The 13,350-nt window shown below is 37.0% G+C and overlaps 1 protein-coding gene and 1 long non-coding RNA gene across 2 annotated transcripts; one reads left to right on the forward strand and one right to left on the reverse strand.

Moving 5' to 3' along the window:
* Window positions 1–1,864: 1,864 nt before the first annotated feature.
* On the forward strand, window positions 1,865–3,101 carry LOC130748111 (uncharacterized). The gene is made up of 2 exons (XR_009022589.1): window positions 1,865–2,202; window positions 2,526–3,101. It is a non-coding gene; the product is annotated as an uncharacterized LOC130748111 (long non-coding RNA).
* Window positions 3,102–6,687: 3,586 nt separating this feature from the next.
* On the reverse strand, window positions 6,688–9,822 carry LOC130748219 (protein WHAT'S THIS FACTOR 1 homolog, chloroplastic). Its single transcript, XM_057601390.1, has 2 exons — window positions 9,097–9,822; window positions 6,688–8,348 (listed from the first exon to the last, which is right to left on the reverse strand). Exons 1-2 carry the CDS (start codon window positions 9,714–9,716, stop codon window positions 7,802–7,804), a joined length of 1,167 nt encoding a protein of 388 aa, XP_057457373.1. The 5' UTR covers window positions 9,717–9,822; the 3' UTR covers window positions 6,688–7,801.
* Between the last annotated feature and the right edge of the window lie 3,528 nt (window positions 9,823–13,350).

Below are 13,350 nucleotides of genomic sequence, written 5' to 3' on the forward strand. Positions count from 1 at the left end.
AAACTTTATCGAGCCAATATTTGTTCAAATTTTAGAGTCTTGGTTGAAATTTTTAATTTTTAGTCGAAATTCTTGACGTTTAAAGGTATTATTTAGCCCTTGGAATGGGTGACGTAATTCAAAAAAATTATTTTTTCCGAGATTTACTACATGATGAAGGAGAGATTTAACCAAACTTTCTCAAGGCAAAATTTGTGCAAATTTCTGAGTGTCGGTGAAAATTTCCAACTTTTAGTCAAAATTCTTGAATTTTAAAAGTATTTTGCCTTTGGGATGGGTGACAGAATTTAATAAAATTAATTTTTTCGAGCTTCACTATATGATGAAGGGGGAGCTTTAAATAAACTTTCTCAAGCTAAAATTTGTTCAAATTTTTGAGTGTTGGTTGATATTTTCAATTTTTAGTCGAAGTGCTTAAAAGGTTGGGAAATACATTCCCGGGAATAATATTGCTGGGAGTTTGATTGTGGGGAATATCATTTCTGGGTAAGACTTAGGCATTGTTTGGTTGGAGGAGAACGGAGGGGAGGGGAGGGGAGGGGAGGGGAGGGATTTTTAAAAACTGATTTTGTTTGGTTCAAACTTTAGGAGGGGAGGGGAGGGAAATGGAGGGGAGCAAAATCCCTCCAACCCCAATATTTTGTTCCCCCCAAAAGTGGGGGAATTAGGAGGGGAAATAAATTTCGGACAAAAATAACCTTGCACAAGTCTAAAAATTCCAATTTTTATTCTAGGGTTTCTCTTCTTCATTTCACGTGTATTTCCTACCTTCTTCTCACAACCACCCTTCTTCTCACAACCACCGCTGCCCCTCTCTCTACTCACTCTCTCCGCCGCCGATGCCCCCCTCTCCGGTCTCTCTCCGCCGTCGTCGCCTCCTTCTCAGGGTGCCAAAACTCATATAAGAATCATTCAATTCATTGTCAAAATTGAAATTGAATATTCACTCCACACACCACTGTCTCACTTCCTTTCTCAAATTGTAATCTCTATTTTTCAATACCGGTACACTTTCTCTTGTTTTATTTGCATACAAGGTTCAAATTCAGTTTATTAGGCACGTACCATACTTTGTATCCACTCATTCATGTGAATTCTAGAAATTGTGTGTGTTCATGATGAATTAATTGCTTCTTACGGAGATTAGTCATGACTGTTTCTGATGAAAATGGAGCAACGACAAAGCCCAAGGTATTTGTACTCAAATTATTAATCATGAATCATAACTTTTTTGTTCTGTTGTTTACAACAATTTCAATTCATTTATTCTGAGCAGGGGAAATTTTGATCACTGTGTAGCAATGAATTTGTGAATTTAATGGTGCATTTACCTTCTCTTTTTTGTCACTGTGCAAGTGCAAGGTCTCGAAAATTCTGGTTTGTGAGGGTGTGGTGAAGGCTTAATATGCAGAATAATTGTTGATGAAGAAGATGTTATATTGTGTTGTTAAATTCAAGTAAATATATAATGGTATAAAAGTATTTTTAATTATAAATTCTCTTCCCTCACCTCATGAACCAAATAAAAATAAGTTATTTTCCCTCCCCTCCCCTCCTATGAACCAAACATAATAAGTATTAAAATCCCTCCCTTCCCATTCCCTCCCCTCCCCTCCCCTCCCCTCCATTAAAATCCCTCCCCTCCCCTCCCCTCCTTTGAACCAAACAGGGGCTTAAGGTGTGTTTGGTTAGTATTTAGGATTCCCGAGAATATTTTTAAATTTTATTTAATTCAAAAATTCAATTGATAAAAAAAAATTATGAAATTTGTGAGTAGTGAGAAATTACAATTACTTTCCCATGGGAATCTAAGATTCCCAATTCATTTCATGAGAATCAAATGACAGAAGTTATGTCCAGGGGCGGACCCACATAGCAGTGAGGGGCCTGAAAAAAGAAAAATTTCTACTTACCCCCTTGTATTGTTTCTTTTTTGAACCCCCTGAGAATTTCAATTTGCACCCATGACCCTGCTTACACCTCTCTCACACACTCACAGACTTACGCCCCTCACCCAGTCTTTCTCTCACTAGGTGTGTAGGTCTGGCCGTCAACAAGCACACGCATGAGCAGTCGAGCACGGCGCACCACCAGCCACCAGTCCACCACCGTCGCGCGCCTCTCAATCTCTGTATCTCACGAGAAGGCCACTCTTAGTGCTCTGCGTTGCTAGTGTTGGGAATCTGCACTCAAGGAGTCAAGGTAATGGGTTTACAGCTGTGTTTTGTGCAATGTTCTTTTCAATCGTTTGAATGGTTTAGAAATTAGATTGATAGTGTTCATATTGATTGGGATTTAGAGGCATAAAATGAGTGGGTAAGAAAGTGAGGGAGGGGATGGGTAAGAATGATAGGTTTCTTTCTTCATATCATCATTGAAATTTCGGTGTCTGTAAATTGTATGACAAAATGCCTGAATGAGTTTTCTCTTTTTATTCATGTTTTCTTCCCACTTGTTATATCCTTTAATTATCATAATGTTGCAGCTAAGGTTATCATTCTCTTCATTATGTTTGACATTGGCAGAAAAGGGGCATGATGAAATTGGGCACACCAATTGTTTGATGAAAGGCACCAGTGAAATATAGCTTTCTGGACAATGAAGGGATCTTTTTTTGTGGAAGAGTTGCCTGCCTGGTTAGCTGAGAGTGACATAGAGATCAAGGCCATTACACAGCAATGGCTGGATAAACTGTTCATGATAAAATATGAAGGAGTTGCAGAGAGTTTTGGTAGAGATTTTACTGCAAGAAACTACAATAATATACTGTTTGTTGCAGAACAACTAAGACATTTTGATGAACAGATGGAAACATGGAGAAGAGAATTTCAAATGTTACAAGATGAAGGAGATGAAGAAGGTTTTGAAGAGTTATAGAAGAGCATACAAACTTCGCCACGGCGTGGCTAGCCTTAAAAGGAAACGTTTCAAACCCAGGAAGGGTCTAAACTCAGCATTTTTTTTATTTTTTTTTTTATCAAATAAACTCAGCATTTGAATTCATTAATACATCCAAAACTTGGTTACACAATGCTTTCCTTTCCTAGAAGTGTTAGTGTAAATCATTGATGGATATTTGAATAAATATGCTCACCTATGAATGAGATTGCAGTATAATCTAGCAGAACAGATTCAAATTGTTAATGATCAAATATAGTTGTTGGTTTTGTTTGCCAAAAAAAATTGTTAATGATCTTATAATTCTTATTTTTATATAAAATATCTCTTGCACTCAAACTATTTTTTTGTTATCACTAAAATACCTATGTTTTTTTTGGCACATTCTTTATTTGATAAGAATTGAATTATTTTCACAAATCATATTCATTTCGATCTTAGTCCCCCTTTAGAAATTTCTGCCTCCGTCCCTGCAACCACTACATGTTGAAGTTAATTATGATTATGGTATTGGTATCTTATGTTGATGTATTAACATATTACAATTGTTTTTAATTATATTTTTATCGATGTGCTTATTTGAAAAATTTGAACCCCCTGACTTCGGGTCCTGGATCCGCCACTGGTTATGTCATTCTCAGGAATGCTTTATACTCGAGCATCCAATTTCCATCTTGTAACAAACACGAGAATATGATTCCCTACCTTCACATTCCCGGAAATGTATTTCCCAACCTTTATACCAAACGCCCCCTGAAATCTTAATTGTTGATGTGTTGGTTTTGACAGCAAAGACCCTCTAGAAGTGCTTTTGTGGTTTGCTTTATGGGTGACAAAGTAAATAAATGCCATTATTGCTAGTAGTCAAAGATGGTGTTCTAATCTTTTTAACCTTCAGTGATATTTTGACTTTACCCTGCTCATAAATTCATAATGGAAGACCTGAACATACTCATAAAAACGACTTTAATGCTTGACTTATAAATGATCATCAATATGTCAACAACAATTATAACTGCTACAGATCTTTCACCCGTGAAATGGTTTGGCCACCCTGCCATTTTCAACTTTGCGTCTTTGTAAATCCTTAAATTGTCTCCTTTTTTGGGTGCATTTAATGGATGAAGGTTGTTGCTGAATCCATGTTTTTCAAATATATTGAATGGACACTTTCAATATGTCATCACTTCAATGATCTGTTTCAATGCTGAGTCAAAGAAAAAAGTTGAAAATTTTGCATATTATCTTTTTCTTTCCCTTTTCTCTTTCATCATTCTATCCAAATTGAGTGTAAGAGACGCATTAGAATCTAAGATCATCTTGTATTCCACCTGTGTATTTTTTGTCTAAACGTCCCAAATCAAGTTGTCTATAACACTTGAGCTTTATAGACAAAAATAATATTTTTCAAGACCAATATATTTATGTTTTTTTTGTTACAGTACACAATTTATTTATGCTTTAAAAGATCATATTTTGATTAAAACACTGATATTTAATTAATTCCTGTTAGTAAAGGAAAATGATGGTTAATTGGTTATGACATAAAACTCATAACTTTTGGCCAAAGGGTAACATATTTGATTATGTATTGCACAATATTTCAATTAGTTTAAAGTTTATTTGACTATCTTAGAATCTCTTTAAAAATATTTGGTAAGTTAACTTATTTCACTAGCTTAAAGTTTTTTATAATAAGCTATCTGAGATAGATGCTTAAAGCCTATTGAATTTATATTCATTTTTATCCTTATAATTTTATTAAAATCTCATCATTATCCTAACATCCCCTCACGCTTAAGGCTGATCATAAGAAACATGAAAATCACAAATTTCATATTTATCGAAATGTCTTTATCCCCATAGGATATCTATGAGGCTGGATTAACTTAATAAATTTTTCCTGAAATAGTCCGCAAGGTCAATTCTTGAACTTCAAACTTCAACGGGTAGACAATTATGGTGGCCGACAATGAATTAAGGATTGACACTAATAACATTTTAGAATTCGAGTTAGGCCTAACTCTAAGGCCAATTTCATCTGGTTATGTTAAATGAAACTACAAAACAAACACCCACATAGATAATAATGGTGACGGGCAGTGCAAATGAAGTGGTGCTTGAAGGGAGTGGAAGAACATTTGTTGTTGGTGGTAAAATCATCCAACGCATATGCGCGTGTTTCTCTGAGAAAGGAGACGTGTATGTGGAGGAGCGCGAGGAACCCAATGGCAATAGCACATGCGCGTGTTTCTCTGAGAAAGGAGACAAGTATGTGGAGGAGCACGAGGACCCCATGGCAATAGCACAAGCTGATGGAGGATACACATTTACAGGAGAAGCTAGGACGGAGTGCAGAGGATGAACAAGAGTGCAGAAGATAGAGTTTTTGGCAGCACATGAGTTGTGTTTGCCCATTTCCAATATTTTCCGGTTATGGGTATTGTGTTCGGCCATCAAGCACAAATGGGAGTGCAAAGCTAGGGAATGTCACCGTTGTCACAAGGATAGGGTTGCTGAAATATTTGATAATGGCAGTAATATGTCACTAACAATGGCATCCATGATTCCAGGTCGAAATTTTTGCATCGCAACTTTGGACAACTGAGAAGAATCAATAGGTAGAAAAGCAATGCTTATCTACTGGTTGGAGCTAGAAGATTATAAGAATTCTTGTCAGTCAAACAATTCCTATGCATTTACACTACCTTAGTTCGTAAGAGAGTGAGAGATGAGAGTTACTTAGATATAAATAACAGGAAGGGGGAAGAGAGGGGGATGTCTAGAGAGACTGAAAAGGAAATTGTTGAGAATTCTAGGTCTCTCCAATGCCTGATGTGATAGAGTTTTTGATAGAACCCTAATATTATTGAGAGATTAAATGTACAAGATTGCTGAGATATTCGAGAGTCTAAGCCGCTCTCCCTAATTCCCAATCCCAAATGATCCAAAGGACACCAAACACTCTCAGATCCCTCTTATTTATAACACCCCCTTCCCTCATTAACTAACTCCTTAATGCTAACAGAACTCAACTAACCAAGCTGCTAACTAACTATATGCGGGTACCTATCACTTTTCTGCCAATAAACAGCTCTCTTTTCTTTTGTATTCTGATCTAGTTTGGGTCAGTTTGAAGGTACTCACTTCCTTTAGAAATTAGAAGTCATATGTATCTAGAATTTGCTAGATAGGATCTCAAGAGAGGATTTGTAACCAATCCCATGATTTCTGACCAAGTACCTGCATTTTCTGGAATTGAATAAAATTCGAGATCATAGAAATACTAATCATTAAAGTAAAATACTATCACGAATCCATTCAATACATTCTAAGTTAATCATTTGATGCAAACATATTTTCAGTCTATTTCATGAAATTGACAAAGGGTCTTTCTATGTTGATGACGGTGACACGGATGTATGCTTAAAAGATAATAATCAGCAAGATAATGATATATAAGGAGGGGGGGGGGGGGGTTAACATCAAGAATAACTGCCACACGAGAACTGATGGCTAAGTCAGCAAGCAAGAACCTAGTTTTAAGGCAAATACACGAAAGCATTGAAAGTGTAATGATAAATCCTACCACCCCTAAATCTGTTAAATGCCATTTTGTATCATTTGGAAAGGGTCATCTGAAAGATAATTAAATTATTTGAGGGCATATATATCAGTTTGAACTTTGAAAGAGAAAATTACCAACTTAATGAACCAAGATTATCAGAATCTGAGATGATAAAACATTTCTACATCAACTCCATCTTTATGCTTGTAAGATGCAAACAATTAGAAATTTAGAATATTCAAATTCAATAACAAATTCTGTGAAATTATCAAGATCATGAAAGGAATGATATCCTTTACACTGCAAACATTTCCATTTTACATTTCATTATGCTTTCTTAGATAGGAAGAGATGCAGCACCAGTAACACTGAAAAATCAAATTCAACTTCTACGCCTCTATAAAGAATTGCTACTGCCACAGAAAACTACTTCTTCTATCATAGAGAGCCACAAATTTATCATTAAAATGTAACAAAGGACACTTACCTATCAATTTGGAATCAGGATATGCATCTTTGAGGAAGACAGTACTCTGTACAGCTTTCTTAGTGAGGTAAAATATCCCTTGATGCATTATCAAACAAAGCAGCAAACTGCAAGTCTGTAACAGCAAAACACACTGCCCCCATGAAATGAATCCAGCTGTGCAAGCATCAGCTTCTTCTCCATGATCAAGCTCAGGACCTCATGAATCATTGCCATGTCCTGTTTTCGAGCTTACAGATCTGCGGTATCAAGCTTCCTCATTATCAAGAACAGTTGCCGCACCAGAACTGATGGCTAATTCAGTATGGTAAACATTCATACAAGTGGGAAACACATCCAAAACAATTGGTGTCAGCCACATATGCATTTAGAGGAGAACTCCAAGGTAAGATCTCATGTGAGGTATGTCAACATATAGAGCCAAAGTCTTCCATTCAAGAGCCAAAGTCTTCCAACGTTAAATAACTCAAACTAAAGCATTGAAAGCGTAATGGTACTCTAAATCCTACCACTCCTAAATCTGCTAAATACCATTTTTTATCATCTGGGAAAGGTTCATCATTAAATTATTGGAGGACATATATATCGGTTTGGCAGAGCAAATTACCAACTAAATGAACCAAGACCATTTTCATGGTCAGAATTAGACATGATCAAACTTTCTACATCACCTCCATCTTGATGCTTGCAAGGTGCCAACAATTAGAATAATCAAATTCAATTTTCTGTGAAATTATCAGGAATGGTAGCCTTTTGCTACTGCAAACAATTCCATTTTAAATTTCCTTATGCTTTCTCATAACGGAAGGGATGCAGCTCTGATACCACAGAAATATCAAATTCAACTTCTACACCTTGGTTTGTAAAGAATTGTTGCTGTCACATAGATCAGTATTTCTTCTACCACAAAGTGCCACAAATTTATTATTAAATTCCAACAAAGGACACTTATCTATCAAATTGGAACCAAGGTATGTATCTTTGAGCAAGACGGTACTCCGTACACCTTTATTAGTGAGGTAAAATATCCCTTGATGCTTTATCAAGCAAAGCAGCAACTGCGAAGGTAAGAAACACTCCGAATGAAATGCATCTAACTGTGAAGATGTCAGCCTCTTCTCCATGGTCAAGCTGAGGAGCTCATGGATCACTGCCACGGCCCGTTTCCGAGATTTTGGATCCGCAACATCAAACCTCCTCGCATTCAAATAAGGAGAAGGAAACTCCAACTTCTGCCACCTCTCAAGCTGCTGAAGGTAACCAACATTTGGTCTAAAACCAGCAGGAAAATTCACTTTGAATGCAAATGGACCAACATAGTTGCCATCTCTTGAAATCTTCACTTTCCTCTGATCCTGATTAGGCTTTGTGTTCAAAACTCCTTCTTGTGCCAACCTAGTACGTGTTCGTTTAAATTATATCCAAAAATAACTTACAATCAAAATGTCAAGTGAAAGTTGAAACAACTTAGAAAATGATTTTCCTTAGAAAATTACCAAACAAATCCAAACATATACCAATCGAAAATCCCTACACTTTTGGTTTGAGACCCTTAATAGTCAAACAAAAACCTTCTCAATTGAATCAATTCAAGCAGAACAGAGTCACTTAGTGTGTATTCGGATTTCCGTTGAGCTCAACGTGGGAAAAATCTCGCTTCTCCAAATCACATTGAACTCAAGGGGGCAAATTCAATCTTCTCCATTGATGGCTTGAGATACGTGAAATCGCGTTTGTGTTAGAACCAACGCAAAAACAAACACACTTACAGATGGAAAAACTCACTTTGTTTCAATTTTTTCATTCAGAATACCTGAACCAAAGGAAAATCAAGCTATTTGCTTAGGATTTGGTATTTTTAATCATGGGAGCATAAAAGTAAAATCAAGAAATTATATAATTGTTGATTGGGAAACCAATGATTTAGATTTTAACAACTTCATAATTCATTTATCATAGTCTCAACTGTTTTCAATTTTCCAATCAACTTCTATCCTAATACTTGATCCTATAAAGCACATTCTCTACTAGTTGGACTCAAATTGATTCCTTTCCTTGCTATTACGCGAATGCGAAGACATGGTTATATATTATATTTCTAGCAAACAACACTAGTAATAATAGAATCCAAAAATGTACCTACCTAGCTTCTCTAGCAGTGACAGCCAAAGAGGAATCCCAATCCTCCAAGTGAAGAAAATCCCTTCCACGAACACGCCTGATTGCGAAAAACTGAGGGTACTTAGCAATCAAACACTCCTCAAAATCAGAGGGAAGACCCAACTCAGCCCCAACAAGCTCCAGCGTCTCAAGGGGAACCCTGCAGTCAACACAGAGCATGAGCAGCTTCCTCAGGTTAGTAACCAACACCGGCTCCATCAACTCCCTAGCCCGTACTTCTTCCTGCGCCACCCGGCGAGCCTTGTCGGTGAGCGAAACGGAAGGCGGAGCTCCGGCGACACGGAAAATCGTCGGGTGCCTCTCGATGAGTGCCATGAAGTCCCATTTGCGGACGAACCCCACGTTCTTCTCGAGGTCGCGGAGGAAGAGAGGGGAGTTTCTGGGTTGCGATTGGATTAGGGTTTTGAGTTGGAGGATCATCAATGGCTTCTTGCGAAGCTCCATTACTCGGTCTAGCTCCGGGACACGATGGTAGGTTTTTTTCTTCGGCCTTCTTCCGCCGCTTGATTTGTGGCGGATGCAACCCACCACGGTGGCGCGTGGGTTCTTCGCGGTGAGAAACGAAACTTGAGAGCGAAGCATTTGATCGGAGAGAAACGAGAGTGGGACTCTGCGGGTTCGGGTCGAGTAGACCCGGGAATTAGTAGAGAAAGAATAATATGGGTTTTTTGCTTAAAACATTGGTTGTAGAAAAAATAACAAATAAAAGTAATTAATTACTAGAGTGGAGTGTTAAAGTGATTCCTTTGACGCGTTTTCTTTCGTGAAGAAGGTGCCTTCGCACCGCCATAGGTTCACCTCTCTTATATGGGATATCTCTTGTTAGATCGGTCTTGGTCAGTGGAGCTTTCCCACAGCTTGAGGGAGAGGAACGCGTGTGCAGACTTCCTCGCGAAGCATGAAGCCTGTCGGCATGCGCCTTTGATAACTATTGACTCTTCGCTGGAAGGGGTGAGTCTCCTGCTTCTTGCTGATGCGGTTGGCTTAACTGTTCTCATACCTTAGTTTGCATGCTTCTGTTTTCTTTTGGTTTTTTTTTCCGTTTCTTTAGCTTTGTACCAAAAAAAAATAGTCGTGGTGTACTTGAATGATAGTTCAAGTGGTAAGAACTGAGTAACATATGAGTTGGAAAAAGGGAGGTCCAAGAGTCAATCATTGGAAGATGTAATTTATTTTTTCGATGTAAATAAAACACAGTCGTGATTCATGAACCACTCAATAGTAGAGGGCATCTGCTACAACCTCTTAAAAGATGCACGCGATCAGGATTTAGCATGTTCGCTCCATTTCTCTGAGTAAAATTCTTCGCATTGCAATGCCTATCATATCGGCTTTGCCTTTCATAAGTGGAGATATAATAAAGTCGCTTATTGTGTGTTAGTTGTTAAGTAGTTACATCACTTACCTCTTCTAGTTAGTTAAATTATAAGTTTATAACTAATTATAAATTTGTTTGTTAGGTTTACATTCCTGATATGGCTTTCGGTTCAGTGTTGAACTTGTATATAAGAGCATAGTCACTCTTGTAATGATGAAGTTGTTGAATCTAGCCATTGATTCCTTCTTCAAATTAACTCTTCTTTGTCTCAAGCTTCTATACTCTACATGGATCATGGTCAGAAATGTCAATAATGGAAACAATGGCAACAATGGAGGAAGAATTGCACAAGTGGTTACTCCCGATACAACTCAAAATCCTTCTAGTCTACTACATTCATCCAGGAGAGGATCCCTTTACTCCTATATATGGTTAATCCAATATTGCTTGGTGGCAAGGATTATCATTTATGAGCTTATACATGCAATGCAACGAGCCTTGATCTCGAAGAACAAATTTCGGTTTGATCTCAATGGAAGCATTCCAGTGCCAACTCTAGCTAATCAGAATTTTGATGTGTGGGATCGTTGCAGCAACTTAATCCATTCCTTGATCTTTACTTCGGCAACTCCTTCCATTACATATAGCATAGTGCATGTTGAAAAATCTTATGACGCTTGGCATTGACTTGAAAGATAGATTCACGCAAGGAGATATTGTGCGTGTATTTTTATCTTCACCATGAGATCAATTCTTTCAAACAAGAATTTACTATGATGACTTATTATTTCGTTAAATAGATGGTTTTATAGGAGGAATTAGAGTTCTATTGTTTGATTCCTTAGTGTAGATGCACAGTTCTATGTAGATGTGTTACTATTATAAGTGTTAAAATGTTTAGAGAACACGATTATATCATTTGATTCTAGTAATGATAGACTTTTAAAACTTTGGCGACTCTTCATTGGAATAAGGTTTAAAATGTTTTATTGAAATCAAAATTTTGAAAATTATAAATTGATATATACACTTAGGGCTCGCTTAATGGTCGAGATATTATAAGACCAAGATATGATAGAGACTTTAATAAGAGTACGATAAACTTTTATCCTATCATGTTTGAGGTGACCGGATTTAAGCAAGAAAAGTACATAATACTTTTTAAAATTTAATTTTTCTAAATTAATAATCTTAAAAAGTAATTATTATTTTTTGATAAATGAATCTATATATGTTTTAAAATTAATTCAAAATATTTTTAGTAATTAGTTAATATAAATTAAAAATATGTAAGTAATTAATTGATTTAAATTTAATAGTAGCAAGTGGTAAATAATAAAATTAATATTTTTTAAATTAGTCAATATTTATATTATAAATAATTATATATATAAGTACAAAGAAAAGTTTTAAGTAATTAATAGAAGAAGATAAGATAAAATTAATCCATATTCACTATTAATAAATCAATATTTTTAATTGAGTAGTCTATTTTAGTGTTAGTCAATAATTAATTTATATTTTAATTATCATAATATAAGTAACGAAATAATATTAATTGAGTAAGACCAATATTTTGATTACTTATAAGTTATTTCATTATTTCATTAAATTTATATGAGTAACTTAATAATTTTAGCTTTATGGTAATTAAAAAAAAACTTTATGGTAACCATCAGATTTTTTTTATCAATTGGAGGGGTAAATTAGAGTATTACAAATGAACAAGTGGGTTGGTGTAGTGGTTTAGTTCTTCACCCTTTAAGCAAGTAGTTGGGGGTTCGAATCTCAACTCTTGCGAATAGAGAAAACTCTTTGGTCAGCCCCCTACCACTTAGTGCGCTAACCGTGAGACGAGAGATTAGTCTCACAGCTGTCGACTGTGGGGATACTTTGGTCAAGACAAAAAAAAAAAGAGTACTACAAAGGAAAGAAAATTGTTTTTTTTTTTAAAAAGAAGGAATAGAAAATTGTTATCATATCCTATATATTCAAATAAGTTCTAAACGAGGTCCCCCTTATGATAAAATTTACAGATTATAAATAAGATATGATAAGATACATGATTGTATTATTTTATTGAAAGACGTAACAAACAATAGATTACACCAAAATATAATTATATAAATATCCAAACTGACCCTTAAACCCAAAAGGAATATATATAAGCAAAAGCAAGGTACGATGTAATTTGCATTAGGTTTAGAATTTCAGCTTTTGGTTCTCCAACTCCAACTACACTGCGTGCTCTCCATGAACACCCCTCATCCAGATAAATTGCCGCGCACGCAACTCCACGACGATCTCATTGCGGAGGTCCTATCATGGCTTCCGGTGAAATCCCTCACGCGACTCAGGTGCGCCTGCAAATCCTGGAACACTCTCATCTTCTCCGATCACTCCTTCACCAAATTGCACCTTCACAGATCGGCATTGCGCAACCCCCAACTCTTGCAGCGTGTAAAAACTGGCTACGACCACAGCGATTTCTATATCACACAATTGTCCGGATCTGGTTTAGTTGAGAACCCATGGATCTTACTTGCCCATAACCCTCGCTACCGATTGAAGGAAGGGGACCGCTGTTCTGGGAGCCCTGACCGGGGACAGACAGGGCACCCAGGACGAGGCAGGGCCCCACGAAGTGTCCCACCCAAGGGACAGTTCAGGGGAGTCTAAGAGCCCTTGCTGATGGGCCCCACTGCCAAGGGTGAGGACAAGGAACCGGGGGCCCACTATCTAGAGGTTGACCTAGGCCAACTACCCTAGGGGGTAGGTTGGCTGGAGCAGGTCCGTAGGGGCCCCCAAACCGTTGGATCACTGTTCCTCTGCAGGAAATCCAACAGCGATCCATGCCCTCAGGTACGAGCCATGCATGACGTTGCATGGCTCCAACCC

The sequence above is a fragment of the Lotus japonicus genome, chromosome 3, assembly GCF_012489685.1.
Source record: "Lotus japonicus ecotype B-129 chromosome 3, LjGifu_v1.2".
Classification (NCBI taxonomy): Eukaryota; Viridiplantae; Streptophyta; class Magnoliopsida; order Fabales; family Fabaceae; genus Lotus; species Lotus japonicus.